The sequence below is a fragment of the Choristoneura fumiferana genome, chromosome 6 (genome assembly GCF_025370935.1).
Source record: "Choristoneura fumiferana chromosome 6, NRCan_CFum_1, whole genome shotgun sequence".
Taxonomy (NCBI): Eukaryota; Metazoa; Arthropoda; class Insecta; order Lepidoptera; family Tortricidae; genus Choristoneura; species Choristoneura fumiferana.
Genome location: NC_133477.1, coordinates 17467035 through 17488528, shown reverse-complemented (window position 1 = coordinate 17488528; position 21494 = coordinate 17467035). Strand labels below are relative to the sequence as shown.

At 40.5% G+C, this 21494-nt stretch overlaps 2 protein-coding genes across 2 annotated transcripts in view; both read right to left on the bottom strand.

The window, feature by feature from the left end:
* Positions 1–21494, bottom strand: part of LOC141428736 (unconventional myosin-XV-like) — a gene marked incomplete in the record, with an annotated part of 88221 nt that overhangs the window by 8473 nt on the left and 58254 nt on the right. Inside the window, 5 exon segments of the mRNA XM_074088749.1 lie at positions 1–68; positions 471–634; positions 714–1819; positions 2193–2443; positions 12987–13131. Of these exon segments, the coding sequence (XP_073944850.1) occupies positions 1–68; positions 471–634; positions 714–1819; positions 2193–2443; positions 12987–13130 (1733 nt within the window).
* Positions 14278–15309, bottom strand: LOC141428733 (uncharacterized). The gene is made up of 2 exons (XM_074088746.1): positions 15226–15309; positions 14278–15054 (listed from the first exon to the last, which is right to left on the bottom strand). Exons 1-2 carry the CDS (start codon positions 15268–15270, stop codon positions 14278–14280), a joined length of 822 nt encoding a protein of 273 aa, XP_073944847.1. The 5' UTR covers positions 15271–15309.

The window sequence follows — 21494 nt, the reverse complement described above, 5'->3', positions numbered from 1 at the left end:
AGCGCGTCGCGGTTCTTGTCCAAAAACCCTTCCACGTTGTACCACACCTGGCCGGCGTAGTGTTTCACCTGGACAAACAAACATAGATGTAGAAGTACCTTTGTCACGGTGACAAAAAGTACTTGCTTACCTTTAAGAAAAACTATCGAGAAAGGGATGGGGTCTTTTAATGCAAGCTTTTCTTGTTGACTTCTTCTTGTTAGGTTAGGTTAGGTTAGGTTAGGTTGTCATACCAAATTTCAAGCCGATGTCGTAAGCAGTTGAAGCCCTCCAGAGGAGACGATCCTGGCCGGACCACCAGAATTTCACTATCTAGTTTTTGTATTGCCATCTAACTGATATATTCATACCAAATTTCAAGTCAATCTGACCACTGAAAGTGGACCGTATACTTAGTTTCGATCCAAACATAAATCTAACATTGTAAGCAAAAAAAAATATTAGGTTAGCAAGCTTGTAAAATTCCTTACGCCAAATTCACTAGCGCCCAGCCGGGGTCTGGAGTACAGCTCGTTCAGAGCGTGGTTGTAATGGCACTTTTCCAGGAAAGACGCATCCGACGCGCGCGGGAAGTTGCTCTCGTCGTCCAACAAGTGAAGAATGCCCACCGGCTTTTTGCTGAGTAGCTGGATGACTGCAAAACAATCCCAAGTAAGACAAAAAAAACGCAAAATGACGCAAACTCACTTCAAAATGCTCAACTCAATACTTACCCGGAGAATTATCGTTCCACGCAAGATTAGACCACTCTAACCTCTCCTTCTGGTATTCCTGTTGCTCCAACTTGAATATGTGCTTATTGAAATAATGTTGGAGTGTTTCGTTCGCGAAGTTTATGCACAGTTGCTCGAATGAGTTCTCTTCCAGATCTTCAAACCCGAAGATATCAAGGAGAGAGATTCTGTGTGCGTCGTGCAGTCCAGCGCGGTGGACTATCGAGTTGATTCGTAGGACGAGCCAGTTGAATAGAGAGGAGTACAAGGCTTTCGCGAATGCGTCTCTCGCGTCTAGTGCTTGGTCAATTGGTAACGGGGACCTCATGCGCTCGGCTCGTGCTGCAGTAACCCTAGTGGTCAGAGCCCTTGCCATTGCTTCGGCTGGCACTTTCAGCAAATGCGCCGCCCAGCGCACCTCTGCGCCACCACCCAACTGCACGCCTTCCTGACCATGCCGTAACTGTCTTCTATGGAAGTAAACATTTCCTAAGTGAAGAACAGCTGACAAAACCCTGATTATATCTTCTCGTTCGGAGTCTCCGATCCCGAGCACCTGCATGGCACCACATAAGGCTGACCAGTCTGCACCGGCACCCGCTCCTCCTGAATCACCCCCTTGATTCAAATAGAAATAATGCTCTGGCGATAAAAGACCTCTTGATCGCCTCTGCTCTTCATCCATCCCCGCCAAGAGCTCATAAAATACATGGTAATTCCTCTCGCCAGGCGATTGTGTGACTATGCGCGACTTTTCGAGTAAATAATGCGCGACTCGCGCTCCGGCAAGTGCGCCGTCTTTGAAATATAGTTCTAGAAGTTTTCCGAATCGACTAGAGTTGTGGTTTTTTGGTGTCCTAGCGTTTCCGAAGGCTTCGAGTAGCGGAGCTGCTTCTAGGATTTGTTCGGAGACGGGAGCGCGGCCGAGGGGCGCGGGGGCGACCGCGGCCAGAAACTGGACCGCTAGCTTGGTGGACTCGGTCTTCCCGGCGCCGGATTCGCCGGAGATGAGAATGGCTTGCGGTTGCGGTAGAGACGCCCGCGCAGCAGCTGCTATGGCAAACAGGTGTGGGGGAAGATCGCCCAGTGCTTCTGCTGCGTGGTACCTGGAACAGGATTGACATTCAATTATTGCACTTCGTTTCAAACAGCGCACTAGTTCCAAGGGACAATTATGTCTCTTGTATCATGTGAAGACAGTTTTTGAGATTATGAAAAGTTCAACGGATTTTTTTTATATAAGAGGTGGGAAACGAGTATGAGAGTCACCTGATAGGAAGCAATCACCGCCGCCCATGGACACCTGTATCGTGTATGACGAGGGGTACATAACACAGGTGCGGTGCCTTTGAGAGACTGATAGGCTCGTATTTAGGATGAGTTTGGTTCTTTAGACTTCTGTTATTTAAGTCTTAACTGTCAAGTAGTAGGACGTTAAAGGATTTTTGTAAATTATGTTTTATTTGATTCCTTATTTACCTCCTTGCAGTCTGCAGTCCATACAAAGCATCCACGGGCCGGTACGGATTGACGGCCACCAGTATCGACCCTGCATACGTGTATATCAACCCTTGCTCGTATCTCAGCTTCAGGTTCCACAGCAGGGCGGCCTCGTGCAAGTCGTGAAGGCGCGTCATGTCTTCGACCCCCGTGGGTCCCAGCTCTTCGCGGGGCCACACGGGGTCGCCCTCCTCCTCGCCATTGCCCATTTGGAGGGCGAATGTTTGCGGCTGAAAAGGAAATGGGAATTAGTTAAGAGTGCGTTCGGACTGTAGCGGTAATCAACACCAGTAGGTTATAAAGAAAACTTAAGTTAAAAGTTGGACATTATTAAGCCTTTAAATTATATTGCACTGTGATGTTTACACAACGAATCGTGGAACGAAAGGAAAATAAATTTAGGGGTCAAGATAACTTGAAATAATTTTACAATTGGCAAAACAGTATTTTTCTTTTATAACACTGTCGATCGTTCATCCATCGCCACCTCTCATTTTTAGATTTTCAAATTTTTTTTTATCAAATAAAATAACATCATAATACACTAGACACTGGCAACATTATCTTCTGCCGGAGAAAGCCACATTTTTTTTAAACTAAACTATGTTAATGTCATATGTCTCGCGTCGGAATAGTTGACGATAAAACAATTGAAACATTCAAATCAGTTTGTAGAGAAGCACTGACAGAAATATGATATAACATGACATAAAATTTTTATGGCCCCTTTGTGTGGATCTACCGCAGATATTTGCGAATGAAAAGTAAGACAACAACATCGTTTCTCAATGGCAACGCAAAAAGAATAGAAAGAAGCCATGGGAACTGGAAATGCTAATTTCGTGAGATAACATCTGTCCAAGTTGCCAAAAGAATGCCAATTTTAATTGCCCTCGCATTACGACAGCCATCGCGATATTAATTGATTACGAAGACGCCTCACTTTCGATTGTGCAAGATAAATTAAATAAACACGTTACAATTTCCTACTGGCTTACTTATCTCAGGAATAAGTTACCAAATGGCATAAAAATGCAACCAGACGGAAAATCACGCGCAGTCGCCAGGCTGTAAACCATAACTGTGACATAACATAATGACTGCTGCACAATTGTATCAGACATCTTTCGTGACCTAAACTGGCAACATTTCGCTTTCAAGCTCATTCAAATTAGCCGTGCACTGTTCGTTCAATTCGCGCCTTTGGGCCGCGGTCGCGTGTTCAACTAGTAATGGATAGCATCAGCTGTGTGAATGTCGACTGAAACTAGCTCGTGGTACAGGCATGCAAATTGCTATATCGCATATTAGATTACGATGTAACGTTGTCTTGGTCCAACAGGCACAAATAATAAGTTCGCGAGACGATTATCGCGGTACAGTTAACTGACCTTCGTACGTCCAAGACTGTTACGTTAATGATACAAATACCATAAACGATTCGAATAAAACGTGTTGGGTACAATTTGTACTGAACAAATTTCATATCGTTGAATTTCGCGAGAAATTATAAATAAAACTACATATAATTATAATGACGAACAAAAAAGAGCCACTTTGTTTTTTAAGCATAGGGTGGTAAAGGACCAAGTAGGATGCTAGAAGAGAAATAAATAAATTGCTTTATTTTTCGACCAAAATTGATCAAATTGTTAGTATTTAATTACATTTCATAGACTTATAGCTAAGGTTTAATAGTTTAGTTAAAATGAGCACAATTGAGCAGAATTGGAGAGTTGCCCGTCGATATAGATATTATGATTAGGAGTTTGTTGCTGAGACAAGGTTCGATCAGATGAGCGAAGTTCTCAAATGAAGAGTGTTTTTTACTTGAACGAAGACGTGTTCGGAAATAAAAACATCAAATATGCAAAAAACCTACAAAACTAGAACAACAATTTAACAAAAATACTTATATGCTAACAAATGGTAATTACATTCCACACTAGTACATCCAAGCAAAGATCTTTAAGCCTCGGCACCACGACGCATCGCCTTCGCGCCTTGGCCGGACTTCTAGCGCTGGCCGGCCTTGGCAGGCTTGGCATTGTCTTGGCGCTTGGCAGCGCGGCCGGAGCACTATGCCGGGTGCGCTGGCGCCGCGGCACCCGCGGGCATGATGACACCGAGTCGCAGGAGGCACAGGATTCAGGGGAGCTGCGAGGAGTTGGCGCGAAAGTAACACGCATCAGCGATAAAGGCGAAGCCACCCCTTGTTTTTTGAAACTCAAGCCGACTGCGATTTTATCAATGTCGACAGCTCTTGCTTTGTTTTATCCTATGCTACTTCGATGTCCTTCCCCAAATACGAAGCATTGACAGTATTGGGTGCAAATAAAATGCCGGTTTTGTTAATAGAAAGAACATTATACTCGTAGGACATTTTCAGACAGTCTGCATTAATTTTTAAAAACAATAGTCGTCGAAACTATATAAGGTAAACAAAATATAATAACTAATTAGAAAAGTAAAAAACCTAGACGTTTTCATTGCAATGTCCAATATAAATTATTGTAGCTAAATCAGTGCTTTTCCATACAATAGAGTAGGTAAATACTTCCCCGCCTCCATCAGTGACACGTAATTAATTATCTATTCTCTTTGGCAATTATCACTTGGAAGTACCTACTTTGTGCCTGCTACTAACACAGTCGGCAGTGCGACGGCTGTAGCATAAATGTAGCGACTGTCGAACGAGAGTGTCGTATATTTTACATACATACAAACTATTATGAAATCTGTGATTAAATAAGCATCCGTCCATCCATCCGGGAGCTTGGAACTCTTGGATGTCAGAGATAAAGAGAGGGAGGACTCGGACAGCCTTCTGAGATATAGAACTTTGAAATGACAATGTGGGAGTTTTTCAACTTTTCTTAGTTAGATTAGACTGTGCGATTTACTGTCATTTGGTGCAAATGGAAAATGGATAACTCGAAATTGTACATCAAAGCAGAAAAATGTTATTTAGAAATACATCAACAAGTAAAATTGACCATCCCGAATATTGGCGAAAATGGAACCACACAATTTGATGAAATGAAAAATTTGATGTATGCCGAAAAAAAACGACCACTTGTATTTAAGTGCACTCAGAAATATGACGAATTGTAAATATGTTCCAGCCGAAATCTTTTAATGTGGGTCTACATATTACTTATTGCTTATTTAATTATGCTTCTAATTTATAACGGACAATATTCCATTACAGTTTAAATAAATATGATTGTAAATATTTTTCTGAACAATTACATTTTGACAAGATTCACTTTGCTTGATATTCATTGTGGTCCAAAGTCAAAATGGTAAATTCAAGTGGACGATTTTTCATTTTCACCGAATGACAGTACCCGATGTAGGTACTAGGTATGCTTTGCTGAATTCTGAACGTTGATCTAAAGCGTATCCTGGCTATTAAAGATCCATAAGTATTTCCATGAAATTGTTATCGGGTTATATGATCACTTGACACACTTGACCACGTGCACAAATCACCGCGCGCTACACACAACAACGTATAATCCGACGCACACGAGTCTTCTAAATTAACTTTATACTTTTGAAAGAGAACTTTATTTTTAAGTTTATCAAGATGTGCAGTCCACGATCCACAAGTGTCCAACTCACGGAAGCTGACAGAACTGTTAGTTGGGCCGAGGACTAACGGAGCTGCCCGACCAGTTGGGGGTGGATTGCGTTAGTTTACTAACTTTATAGTTTTAGTATGGTGTCTGACTACTTTTGACGCGTAGAGACTTCTGGGTTACAGGCATTTTAATCGACCCAGCCGGATTAAGTATTTAAAAGAGAACCAGTTTGTTACAAATCGTGACCGAACGACGTCTAGTTTTAGAAATAATTTTTGTAGAGCTCATCTTCATTGACAATATTAATAACTAGCTGTTGCCCGCGACTTTATCCGCAAAAAAATCCCGTGGGAATTCTGAAAATTTAATCGCGGTCTTCATTACACAAATGTGCTAATGAAAAGAGTTTTAATACAATCAGCATTATTTATGCTATTCCGTCAACACTAGTTCTATATTATGTACCTTTTCAGTTTGAGAAAATGTGTAATACCCTGTAGTAGTACCTTATTGCTTGCGGAGCAAAGTCGAATCTCGTATCATACTAATATGAGACAAAACATAGAACCCTATGTACCTATATGTTCGCTGTATAAGTAAGCTATGCGAGTAAACGGCGGACGGACGGACGATGGAAAGGCATGCCGACTAGAATACTAAATGATCCCACAATGATTCATTGTGTTGTGTTGATTCAGGTTGGTTTGATAGGTATCAAGGTAGGTATGTATGTAGGTACATAGTTTGTAAGTCAACGTCCTAATTAGCCTTTGTTTTAGCGTTAACATTCCATTACATTCGAGGATTCGGTTAACTATAAACGACCCAGAAGGCGTTTTAGCATTTGAGGTGTGAGGTAGATACCATCAGCTAAATATGTGGTCTACAACCCTAAAGTTATATATTTTGACTTTGACTTTGAGTTGATAATCATTGGCATGTCATAAAACAATAATGCCAATAGACTTGTCTGTCAACTTGAAGGTTCGTCTTTAGCGACATAACATTTGATAGGAATTTGTTTAAAAATTAATAGACCACTTATTTGGCTGATGGTACATATTGTCTAACGTACTCGGAATCACGATCATTTTCACCACTTCTTTCTGCCAAACGGTATAGGATGGATGATGGTAGAAAGAGATGGTGAATGCAATGCGAGCACCCAGGCGATAGACAATAAGCCGACAGTTCTTAGTAACTTATTCATTATTTTAATTTGGCCCTGTTTATTGGAGAACAATTTTACAAAAGTCAAGCAAGTCACCATATTCATTATTTAATATTTTGGTAAGCAAAAGTAATGTAGGTAGGTACCTTTAGTGACAAAATCGAAAATCGTGTATCTTATCAATAAACTGAGCCGTCTGTAGAAATTAAAGAAAATCAAGAAAAACAAGTATACCATATTTAAGGTTAGCCGCAGACGTACCTACGGTTACCAGATTAAGTTTCCTAATCAGGAATTCAGATTCGGAATCTAACCTACTAACCAAAGAAAACTAATCTTTGCGCCCACACTAACTAAATGATCTCTAATTTTAGGGTGGTAGGAGACTTCCTTGGTTTAATTACACTAGTTAAAGTAACTCTGAACGCCGAACAGTCCGTAAAGTCCCGCAAGAAAAATTGCGCAAGTTGCATTACATTGCGGCACTCGATTGACCGCTACAAACTCGTTGGCTTTACGGCCTCGAAATGTAATGCAACTTGCACGATTATTTTTATAGGTCTAAACCGGACTAAGAACGCGAACGGTCATACCTAGTATAGCTTACAAAATTGCAGTTGGACTCATTTGTGGGAAGTTGCCAATCGATATCCGGATTGCGGTAAACGAATCCTGCAAAAAGATTCCAATTTTCCAACCTCCCGAGGTTTATTTAATGTGTTCTTTCCTGCGTCTGAACTAGTAGAAAAAAAATCTTAATAATATTTTTCAGCCGTATTTGGCTATATACTATGTACTTAGTAGTTTTTTTTAATCGTCCAAAAAAACACCTTGGTTAAAAACTTTTAATTGGGGATATTTACATCATTCTAATTTCTATCCTACTTCATTCGCATTTAATTTTTCTCTACTTTGGCATGGTATTTTCACGGATACGATTTAAAAAACTCGCCTATTGGGCCTTAGCACAATCGCTCATCCACGCGCGTTTGTATACAAATGCGACTTGTATGCGGTTGTATGGCTGCTGTATCGAAAGAAAAACGCGCTGTCAACGCCTGTTGACGGCGCGTTTAAAAAACGCAGTGGACAAAGTTTACCTATAAGTTAAGTTTTAATATAGGAATTGAAAACTTGAATGGAAAATAAGTGTACCATAAATGTAAAACTTTCTTGTTTGTGTGTGTATATATTACTACTTAATGTTAAAACGGCAGGAGAGATTTGAAAGAAAATTGGTTATTGATATGTAGAAACCTTTGAAGCCGGGCTGGCTTAGGGGCTCTTTCACCATCCATTGATTAGTGTTAACTGACAATGTGATGCCGTCTCTATTTGTTTTGTTCGAATAGACAGAGACGGCATCACATTTAACCGTCAGTTAACACTAATCAATGGATGGTGAAACAGCCCTTTAGACTATTTTTTATCCCCATATTCCCATGGGATTAAACAGAGCTTAGAAAGAAAAGAAGTAACGCCTCAATCAAGTACCTACCCACAAGTTAAGACTGCTCGGTCAACTCAATAGCTACATAGAAATGTTATGCTAGAGCGACGCACGCGCAGCCAGTTCTGCCGAGTCTGCAAGGCCGCAGCGCGAGAGAGCGCTGACTCAACGGTTAACTATGTTCTTGCAATGCGCGTACGCACCAGCTGTGTTGTGTTCCGCTCCATAGACACTTCGCGTATTGCTTGAGAAGAAACTTACGAATGTATAATATACTGAGCGGGAAAAAATCTGGCCCTCAAATGTATGCAGTAATAGGTAATTTTGTATGAAGAGTTGGCCTAATTTTGTGCCGTTGAGTACATTAAGGAGGAGCTAATGGACATCAGATCAGACACAAATGTCATTATAGGTAGTCTTTCGCAATCCGAGCACTTTTTTTATCTTTTTCTGTGAAAAGGACATTGTACAACAAACGCATAAAATGCGCCATTTTATGCAATTTGTTTTTATCCACTCGAGCTGCAGGCGAAAGTTGATAATTAAATCGATGATAAATTAGAGTCATGATCGTTTTTTATTACCTACACAACTTTTGAAGCATACTTGTCACTGTCACCAAAATTTTATGGGGTATCTCCCATAGACGTAAAGTAGGGGTGTTTTTTTTTTCTTATCCAACCCTATATTGTGGGGTATCGTTGGATAGGTCTTTTAATACCATTAGGGGGTTGCTAAGCCGCTCGCGATCGCTTTTGCGATTCAGTGATTTGTTTGCGAAATATTCAACTTTAAAGTGCTAATTTTCATTAAAATCGAGCGTCCCCCCCCTCCTCTAAAATCTAAACCGGTGAAAAATGTGAAAAAATTCAGGATAGTAGTAAGTATATCAAACTTACAAGAAAAACTATAACGTTAAGTTTGCTTGAGAATTATTAGTAGTTTAAGAGTACATAGCAGCCTAAGGTATAAAATATACCTAAACTTGGAAGATGCCGTATAAAATACGAAATCCTTAGAAAAATATTACTTACTTAATTTTTTCGTAACGGCTACGGAACCCTATTTTGGGCGTGTCCGGCACGCTCTTGGCCGGTTTTATTTTTATTCCAATCCCACGTAATAGGTACTGAAATTTTGTAGAACTTAATCTATCATTACAGGCATGCCCAATGCGATAGACAAGTCAGATATATTGAAATTCTAGCCTTACAATTAAGTTATCAATATTGTACATACTGTGGGGGGAGGCTCCAATAGAGAGATCTCTCTCCAGGCAGGTGTTATGCCTGGGGACCGAAGTCCAATTATTATCTCTGTCAACAGCCACGTAATATTATAATTACTATAAAATAAAATACAGTTTTCTGTAATGTCAGGAGATGGGTCGATGACCTAATTGCTTATCACGAAATGGCAAGAACCAGGCTTAAAGGTCAGTGTGGGCAAAAGAGAAGGGGTGTTTGTCCAGCTGTGGGACTAGAAATAGACTAGGTATTTAAAAAAACTGGGTTACTTTCTACTTCACCTGTCTCTCGCTATTTAGCTGTTGAATCTCAGTTAGCAATTTTGACAAAAACACACTAATCATAACTTGAAAAAATAAATAACTAGGCACGCTGAGAAAGGAAAAAAGGAAAAGAGCCAGAGCAAAATTCCGCGTATTGAACGGTAAATTTATTCAGCTTTTTTGTAGTTTTTTTTTACTCATAATTACCGTTTAGGCAAGTATTATTAAAAAAGTTTATGCTCAGGGTGAAATTTTATGAAAACGAAAGACAATACCGAAGCGAAAATCTGGCGTGATCAAAATTCTTGCGACTTGTCCATCCGTTGTCCTAATCGGATGGTAATGACGTTCAACCGACCGGTCAAAACGCTCGAATTAACCCTGAAATAGTGCCTGTTAATAAATATTTTGACTTGTCTTTCTTAAATTGCCCAACCGTGACAACTATGCACAATACAGTCTTACAAAAATACTCAAAACCGTAGCAAAAGAGCGTAAAGGCTAATTCGCCTCGACCTTGCCGGTCTTGCTGCGTCGGCGCAGGCCGACGGCCTCGCGAAAGGTACACGACATGTCATTGTAAACGTACCGGCTTGTATTCTTTCCGTCCCGGGTCCGGGTTACTACGGAATTTGAAAATCGAAGTTCGTATCGTACGGATCGTACCATCCCTCTCACTCTCGTATTAAATAATATAAGCGTCAACGGGACGGCAAGATACAAGTTCGAATTTTTCAATTCGTAGTATAGCGAGATTTCACGCGGTGTCTTCACACATGTCTCTACCCTCAAGACTAGATAAATAACTTCAAAAGATTCAACTCTCCATGGATACCTCTTCGACATATCTGCTGGACTATAACGTGCTTACGTGCTAAAGTGTTGATTTGTTTGTGTTAAGTTGCTAAACAACTGTGTTGTTTTGGCTATTCGGACTTAATAGAAACTGTGTCAGTTCCAATTTGCACCAGATAACGTAGCAAGGCAGCTCTATCAAGAGTGCAGTTTACCCATGCACCGATCTATAGGGATAACTCGAAGGCTCATTGGCGTATCTACTTTGACAAGTTCGAAGATGACACTGGGTAGAACCCTGTTGCGTCAGCATTTGCCGCACTTATCAAAACACCTGGATTAAGGCAACCGGGGCTCCCTGCGACAGTTCGAAAGAGTGTCACATACGAACTTGTTTAGATATAAATAGGGTTATTTTCAAGACCTAAATCTGTACCCACTTTTCTGTGCGTACGACGCAAAAGGTACCACCATCTCGAACTCACATGACTCACACCAAGTTTGCTAGACGTTGCCCACGAAAAGTTCAATTATAATTTGAATATTAGAAAGCTTTCTCACCGCTTTAATACGATTTGATTAAACGATGTGTTGTCGTGATAAGTCGTCGGTTTGTAGCCACAGAGCTAATATGAGGAATAGAACTGTCACGTGAGTCAAAAAGCGACCGCGCATGTGGCGAAAAAAGCCGTATATTTATTTATTTGTAGTATAGGTTGTTATAAGCACAATGTAGGTGCGACCGCGACCAAACCGCTGCTTAAAAAACGGTGACGGCACGGAATCGCATGCTCTCCACACCGCTGCTTAAAATACGGAATCGCAGTGTCGTGCCGTAAACGTCAGGACTTTACCGAACAAAAGTCTTGTCGCTTACGCCCCGTCACTGCGATTCCGCACCGTTTGCGTATTTTAAGCAGCGGTATGGAAAGCATGCAAAAAAAACGATGTGCATGCGGTGCGTCACTGCGATTCCGTGCCGTCGCCGTTTTTTATTTAAGCAGCGGTTTGGTCGCACCTTTGCAGAGGTGGTGCGGTTCAAAAGGATTAAATTTTATTCGTGAGTACCGTGATCGGAAAACCTATGAAAACACGAACAAACGTGTGGTCTGACTGATAGAAAGATAGACCCGGATTTAGAGGTCTGTAGACACCGGGGCACCAGAGAAGTGAAGGCCTTTAAGAACTGCTTGAAAAATATCGGTAAGTTGCTGAGCCGTCGAAAGTTACATTTTTTTTTACTTCTATTACGAGAGCTTCTCCTTGTTCCCCTTTGCAAAGATCTGTAGCCCCGGATGTCCTAAATCCAACCCTGGCGGAAAATGCTACAAAGTTTCTTGGTCTTATTGATAGCTCTGTGGTTGTAGTTGAAGTGCGTCTGGGCATCATATAATTTCATAAGCGATCACGCAACGAACGTGCTCGCCCTTCTCGGTCGGGTTATAGCACGTAGGTCTACTTGTTCGCATTAATTATGGAAATGTTAAACTATTTTTTTGTCTGTCGACATAGCGGTTGTGTAATGTACCTAATGTGAAATGAAAGAATGGGAAATATTTTAAGCGCTCATGCAAATGAAGAGGAGAACCTATTGAGTGAGTACTGTGTAAGGCTTGGGGAATCAAATCTTAAAAGGTACTTTAGTTGTCCTAGGAACTTAGCTTAGGTATGAAGGTACTTAGCTCTTATAACACGACCAATAAAAAAGTCTAAAAAAACAATGTTTTGTCTGTAACCATCAGAAATGACCGCAAACTGCGTACCTACATTTGTCTCAGGAAAGGGGCTTTGCGAGAACACGGAATACGAGTGTTCAAAAATAACTTAGTTTGAACGGTATTCTCGATACGCGAATCTGTTTTTTTTTTAATTATTAGGAGTCAATATTGCGAATTTACTTTTAACGACTGGAAGTTTAATAGAATCGGCTAGCTTTGTCTTGCTCGCGACGGAAAGTATGTACTCGTACCTTCTAGCATCGTATATACATATACCCTTATAGAAGAAGCCACTACTTAGTAGTGGCACGTAGTGGAAACCCCTTCCTACAGCTACTTAATTAAAATTAACGCGATATCACTTCGATAGGATACGCAAGTCGTTTAGGCTGTCACTGAACAACTACCTAAGCCCTTGTGAATAAATACCTGTTCCGTGCTTCATCCAGCGCTCATACCTAAGTACTTGAAAACTCCCTCCCTGCTGTTTCCAACTTTCCCTCCCCACCCGCTGTTTCTAACCCTCCACCCCCAGCCCTCACCTGTGAGTTGACGACGCAGCTCACGAGCAGCACGCGCGCAGCCCGATGCACCTCCACGATCTCGCCGGGCAGCGGCGCGGGCGCACCCGCCGGCTGGAACCACACGGCTGCGCCCTCCGTCCACTCCCCCCCGGACCCCGCCATGCTGCGAACAAGATAATATCATTATAAGCAAATAAATTGACTGTGTGCATACTTTTTTAAAATTTTATTTTATTTAAAAAATAAATAAATTTAATACAAAAGGAAATTAATTTACGTAGGTAGGCTATATGGTAGATAATATCACGAAGAAAATGGGTCTTTAACATGACAAATAACTTTGAATGTAGTTCAATATTTACATAAATAAGTGCAAAAAGTTTTTGTATGTATTTAGGTTTATCCAAATTACATACCCGTACCTTTCAAATTAATCCGATGACTAAATATTTATGTCTAACGAACAAACACTTAATTCACCCAGAGCTAATATATATATATATTTTTTGCGGCAATTTTTTTTTTTCCTTTCTTTCTTTAAGTAAACAGATAGGAATGCTAGGACTTGTGTAGGTAGACGGTATGTGTAAATTTTGAATTAGAAAAGACATTTCATTTCGTAACATACATAGTCTAACTCTCTACCTACTAAGGCAAAGTCACGTAGTTTTTTTGTACAAGTTGTAATTTGCTTAGTGCGGGCAGTGCGGCTGACGCATTAGAATGATAATGGACGTTGTTGTTATGTACCTAGTAGGTACTTGGTTTTCCGTATAATTAAAATTAAAATGCCTTTTTGTTGCAAAACAAACATATACCTGTATATATGGTCAAGGTTTATATGGTCACGTAAATATGAAAAAGTAAAACATGTCAATATTTTAATATATTTATTGCAAGTATTATTAAATTATTGTTTAGATATAAGTCTAGGAGGTAAGATAATGGCAACACTATATAACTCTTCAACGTCTCGAAGGTTATAAGTAGTACGGAGACCCGAACAACTGACAGGAGCACGGCTCCTGGCAACTGCAGGGAGGGTAGTACGAAGGGGGGGAGCAGCCGCAGCCGCAGGGCGGGGGGCCCTGGACGAGGCATACGGCTGGCGGCATCGGCGGCTGGAAGCAGATCGGCGCAGGCGTGGGGGGCTGCACGCAGATGGGTGCCGGCTGGGGAGGTTGCACGCAGAAGGGGGGGAGAGGAGGCATCTGGAAGCACACAGGTTCGGGCGCCGGGGGTTGCACACACAACGGGGCTAGGGGCGGCGGTTGCACGGTGAAAGGCGGCAGCTGCTGCAGTTGCACGGTTACTGGCGGCGGCGCGGGTGGCTGGATGCTGATAGGCTCGGGCGGCGGCAACTGCACGCACATGCCGGCGTCGGCGGCGGCTGCACCGTGAACGGCGGCGGCGACGGCGGCTGCACCGGCACCGACGGCAGCGGAGGAGGCTGCACCATCACACGAGGCAGCGGAGGAGGCTGGATCATAATCGGCGGCGGCGCCGGCAGCTCAATCATGATCGGAGGCGGCAGCGGCAGATCCACCATCATCGGCGGTAGTGGCGGAGGCTCTACATACATAACCGGAGGTGCCGGGGGATTCACCGTCACTGGCGGGTTATTGATAGGATTCAAGTAGATCGGAGCCGGGGCAGGCGGATTGATAAATACCGGTGGCGGAGCAGGAGGGTTGATGCTTAGCGGGGGCAGCGGCGGGGGGGTAACAGTGATCGGGCCCGGACACGGCAACTCAATCATAAACGGAGGAGGAGCGGGGGGCTTGATGCACATCGGTGGAGGAGGCGGACTAGAGATGTAGATCGGTGGAGGCGGCGGTGGTTGGACATTGCAGGGCGGAGGGGTGCATCCGCAAGGAGGCGAAGACATGTATGATGGCTGCGACACACATGTGCAAGGGGGTTGGCAGGTGCATTGGGGGGCCTGAGCATACGTCGGGGCTTGAAGGCTACATGAGCAAGGGGGTGGGGGTGGGGGTGGCGAGCAGGAACAAGACGGTGCTGAGATATAAGAAGGAGCGGACGAACTACAGCCGCAGGAGTTGAAGGAGTATTGCCCTAAGGCTACCTGTTAAATAGAAAATGGTACTATAGGAAAAGCTTCATCATTTGAAAGTGTATTCAATAAATCTTGGTTAAGGGATGTGCTTTGGTTAAAGCCGTCCCCAACGTTTAACCTTATCATGTAGGTTTGGACACTGCTGTCATAGTTAGTGAATTATATAAACCAAAGACTTACCTGCAAACCAACTGCTAGAAGCAGGAGCGTCACCTTAGAAGTCATCTTGACCGATGACCGAAGTACAACTTGTCCTAACCTCCGCCCTGCCCCCATTTTATACCGACATATTGCCCCAGAACTGACCGCAATATATTGCACTGATTATAATGTCATCGATAATATTTGTTTACTGGTGATTACTGTTGCTAAACTGGTAAATTAGACGATAAGCCACGTCTAGGCGCGATATAGTAATTTTGTGTAACGAAAGAATTGCTAAAATCCGAGGAATACGTAGTAGTTCGCTACGGTATGTGGAGCTGGAAAAACAATTGCAAGCTTTGCAAGTAAGTTTTTTCTTCTTTTGGCGAATAGATTAGAAAATGGCAATGGCACTAGTTTTTTTCCGTGTTTTTAAACGATTTCACCGTAAATATGAAAAACTGGTAGATTTTTTTCCAAAATAAATTGTAACAACGGAATGTTACCGAAACAGCAGATATGGCTCGCTTACTGCATGTTTAATATACTTGAAAATTTCCTGGACCTATTTATAAGTTACAGTGCGCTGGCTGTCGTGCAGACAGACTTTATATTACATGAATAATTTTATTATAATCGTTGGTATAACATAATCTCTCACTCAAACCATCACCATAACAAAGTTAGCAGGCATAGAGAAAATATTAGTATATAATATTTATATCGTCAAATATGGAAAATGAAAACACTGCTACATACGAAGATTTCTTGTTAACATGACATCGATTTTCCAACAAGAAAAAAACTGCATTCATGCATTTAAAAATACCTGTACTCAGCTCGGGACTCGAATCCGGTTGTTTTGAAACAAAAAAAAACTTACAATGCTATTTAATAATATTGTACTTTAAGAAATAAATGTGACCATGAAAACATTATGTCTAAAATGAATAAAGAATGATTGTTTTCACATACTTTATAGATTTTGTATTCGAAGTGTCCACCTTACAATATTCAACAAATTCTGGCATGTAAAATTGTCTTATGTTGTTTACTCTTTGCTGGTGCGAAACTTGTTCATACACCACTTTACCTATCATATGGCATTGGCATTGCATTAAACCTTTCCGGAAGAAGAAAGAAAATACATTTATGCACAAAACAAGACACAACAATAGTATTTAAAGTACAACACGAAGGACAGTATGTATCATTGCAGTTGTGAATCGGACGCTGGCTCAGCATAATGCTGAAGCGTTAATAAACGCCCCAGCGTTGATTTCTTCAGCGCTTCTCATAATATCAACATACACAGCTACTATCAGAAGTAAAATCGCGACTTATGATTATGACGCCTCACAGCTGCCAACTCGGAAATGTCGTTTCACTTTTCACTTTCCGCAATTAAAGCGATATTTGTGTGAGATGATTATCACTCGTCACGACGAATTCCAGCCACCTGCTTGGTTTTATGCCTAATGGTAATGATAATGATACGAGATGACGGTTTATTAAAAAACATTATAAATCAGCCGTGAGATTATCTCTATAATATAGTGAGAATGTGGTGTTTCGGTGTTTGAAAGCCGTGGTGGCCTAGTGGTTTGACCTATGGCCTCTCAAGCAAAGAATCGTGGGTTCAAACCCGGGCTCGCACATCTGAGTTTTTCGAAATTTACTAACGAATCGCCTTAAATTCTAGAGATTTACGGTGAACGAAAACGGAATCCTTCAAAAATCTGCAAAGGAATTTCACGGTGTTTGTGAAGCTGCAAATCCACACTAGGCCCGTATGGGAACTACGGCGCAAGCTCTCTAATTCTGAGAGCCGGCCTCTACTCATTGGGACGTACATAGGCTGGGATGATGTGACGTGACTTGGTGATTTGCTTTTATTAAATTTATTAACAGAACGGTAACTCAACGAATATGCTAATACAAACAAAGGGACCCCAACTAATCCAATCGAATAACTTGATCGCTTGCATAAGTACGTAAAATTAGTTGTCTATCAAAACTATTTCCATTTTGGATGATTCCTATAGTAGGTAATGTATTTTTTGCTAATAAATCACAAAGTACATGGTTGATAAATTATCATCATTACTAACACTTCAATTACCTACAATTCATTTATAATTTTGTAGCAAAGAGAAAAGGAATCAAACAATCTCCATTGCAGTACGATTTCAATGCAAATAATGACCTTTTATGTAAGATAAATCAATGATGCGCGGGAGTGGCTTGCGTGATAACTAACGATCCAGACATTCGAATAAATTGCAAGTCACCTTTAGCCTCTGACTGGACCTCGCTAGCTTTTAACAGTAACCTAACCCAGTCTAGTGAAGACGGAACGTTGGCAAAACTGACAACAATTCAGAACCAACTTCATTGAATTGATATCTCGTATTTATCATCATAGAAAGGATCACAGAAAGGTATCTTACTTTCTTCTTTCAATGTGGAATATCGTGATGGTAAGTAAGTATGGGTATAAAGTTAGTAAAAGAGGAGTGGGGACGACAAGAAAAGTCTTTGTCATGCAGTTGAGAGACTGGAGATGACGTCGATGATGATGATGATGAATTGATGATAGTAAGAATAGTGAGTGAAGCGGAAACAAGATCGCCCTAATCTGAAGTGGCGTCACTCCATAGAGCAAGCGATACATGTGTTGGGGACTAGTTGGGGATGATGGTTTGGAATAAAAAGTTGGACAACATGATATGAAGTTAGAAATTCGAAAGGTCAATACCGAAATCAATGGAAAAAACGATTACACCTCCATCCCAGCAGATGGTGACTGTGAATATGCTCAATTACCACGATTACTTAGAAAGAAAGAAAACATAAGGTTAAACATAAAAAGATGGAAACAGAGGCAAATGTATTTTTTTTACGAAATGGTGCGAACTTTCATTGTAACCATTTTACATACAATTCAATTCGAAGTTTCTGTCAAAAATGGCCAAGTCCTCCTTTCCCCTTTACTGCGAAAGCTTAAAAAGTCTTGCGACGTCTCATCACCATTTCTAAATCGGAATATTCAGAACAACACACCTCCGACCCACAAACGACCGAGATCCGGCAGATTCCGATACGGAAGTCTGCCAAAGATGTGGCGCTGCGCCATTGTTGAATACCAAACAGTGTCATACCTAAATAAACCGGGTGAATGCAGTGGTGTTGGGCGCGTTAAAGGACGAATACGTCTGGCAGCTATTTAATTTAGAAGGATATTAAGGTGCGTTCGTATGCGGATGGCGAACGGCCTGTGGAAAGGCTTTCTCGACCGCTGCGTTCGGAATATTTCATTACATTTAGACCTAGGCTCTATGTCTTCTTGAACAAGGTTTAATGTTCAATTATTTAGACGTCAGACATAGGACTTTGGAGTAGTGAGTTATATAGTGATGTGTTGATAGTGTCAGAAGACAGTCATATTAGTGGCATGCGGCGTATTTATTTATATGGCGATGACGTGTACGATAATTTCTGTAAAAATTTTGAGAGTGATTGCCATCTCGAGCTGCACGTATGTTTTGTGTAATTTGATCACGTCGTTTCAATTTTTAATAATTTTTATAGACCAAAATTTTTTAAAAGAGGTAAACGCCAGAATATTTAACCTGCCTACCTTTATTGGGGCCATTTTTTTTTGTTGTCGTTTCTTTTTCAGTTTAGTTACGAAATTTCCATACATTTTGTGTAACTCATTAGAAAAATTTGTAGGACATAGTGTGAAATTGGGCTTCCATAGTGAAGTATAAGCAACTTTACCAATTCACCAAATTGCATTGAAATCTGAGAAAAAATAAATAAATATATCGACAACAAAATAAAAAATGGCAAGTTAATTAACTTCACTTGTAACTATGTAAATAAATACCTACTCGTATACGAATCTTTTAACTTGATTTTCACACGCTTCTTATTATTGTATTAATATAAAATTTGTCAATTATGCGTTTTTGTGATGAAAATACAATAATATGGTACCGTCTAGGTGATCTGATGATGCAGTCGGAAGCTAGACTAGGCCGTGTTTGAGCTTGCTAGAATCGTCTTAGGGTGTAAGTACTTTGACAGTGATGTAATTAATTGTAATCGGAGTCTGATGATGCAGTGGTTAAGTAGAAGCGTGTTCGTCGGCAACCGATTTGAAAATAAAGTTTTCTAAGAGGTGGTTCTCTCCCAAATCCAGTCCAATCTGACTATGGGATTTCGATCTATTTAGAAGGCATAGGAACTTATATTAATAAATTATAGTACAGCCTTTAATGAAATAGCTCATACCTCATACAATACTAAGTGTTCCGACCAAATGAACTTCATTCCGTATCTACTTACTAACTTGATCGTTGGGTTCTTCACGTTAAAACAAACTGTTTACTGTCTCTAGAAATTATACTTGGTATTTAAGTTAATGTAAAAAAAACAACTTCAATTGGTGTCTTAAATATTGAAATTCCCCCATTAAACTGTCTAAAACTTACATTTCTGTATACACTGAAATACACTAGTCCCAGTTTGTATTACAATGATAAATAAGTAAAATGTTTTAAATCCTTGAATATACCAAATCTGGCACCTGAAGTTTGTTTACATTTACTTAATTACCTAAACGTTTCTAGTATAGTTAATTTTCATAAATAAATATGAATGTTCGCAATCTCGGCGCGAGGGAAATGTAGAAAGTGTGTGAACAATAATTTATTCGAATAATTTCCTACCATAAAGGGCTGGCCATTAGGCGGAGTGCTAGAAAGCAAGTCATCATTGCTAGCCCTCGCACATGATTGCTAGAAAGTCTAGATTAATAGGAAGGTATATTTACAAAATGTCAACTAAAACCTAGAGAAACTATTCAAAATGTAATATTTTTAAGATAAGAATTATGTTATCGCACAGATACTCGTAATACAACATAATAACAAAAATTAATAAGGTAAATTGTTAAAAAAAACGAAACGTAATAGAATAATGTAATAAATACATTAAAGCCCTATTTACACTATGCGAGAATTTGCATGCAAGTTTAAATACATTGCGGTATTTGTTTGATCAACTGAATTCATTGTCCCGCAATATTTAGTCTGCGATGTAATGCAACCTGTAGGTATGCAAGTTCTTGAATGGTCTACTCGTAAATGGGGCTTAAAACCTTTAAACGAGCAAATCTATTTATTTCGGGGATATTGGAAACGGTATTACGGTACTAACTAACGATCAAGATGATGCTATTTTATAGCAGTTATCTGAAGGTACAGATCTAAAGTCGAGATTACGAGATTAGACTTGTAAGCATGCAAGTTGCATTATTGCGACGCTCGATTGACCACTATAAACTTGTTGGCTTTACGGCCTCGCAATGTAATGCAACTTGCATGATTTTTCTTGCAAGTCTAAACTCGGCTTAAGAGGGTTTATGATATGTGTGTAGATAAATAAATGTATTTACATTCTAAAAAAATCTCTTTATTGGAGAATGCAATCAGAAACCAGTGGTAGCGACGCAGTGTATAGACTCAGTGTATAGAGGGTACACAGAGATACAAAGTAGTGATTTGAATCAAGCTTATATGAATATTCAGATTAAAACCGTTTCTCCATTTAGATACCAAATGCGGCCTGACACTATATGCAATGCAAAAGGCTGTACCGTTAACACAAGAATGTCACAGGAACATTAGAAATCTGTTGGGACCTGATTGATTGGCAATCAATTCAATCTAAAAGCTGGAAAAATTAAGTGTCGATTTAGTTTTAACTTAACTAAGCTCAGAGTGTAGGGAACTGTTAAGTTTAGGTTTGATAAAAAGAAAGTAAGTTCTATAGAAAAGTGGTCTTGATAGACGGATAGGCGGGCGGATGGACAGACAGACAGCAAAGTGATCTTACAAGGGATCCGTTTTTGCTGAAGTAAGGAACCCTAATATCGTTAGCAATCGAAAATGACTAAGTAAGCCGACCCTAGCTTCTGACGTCGAATTCACCTCTTGCCATAATAATTAAATTCTAAAAACTCCCAAGTGGTTTTTAACAGACTTCGAAAAACGCCGCCCGCAATTTGGCGGTCACATTTTTTATAAATTTAAATTCCAGCCTCAATAGCGAATACGATAATAGGTAGGTACTATAACTGCATTCGGTCTCGCTCGGTTGGACTTTTTGCAGCTTGAATCAAAACTGGGCAATGCGATATCGCGTGTGGATAATTTGACAAAAACTTTGACAATTGGATGGATTTGGATACGAGACGGCCTTAGAATGGCATGAAAGGAATCTACTTCAGTAAAAGT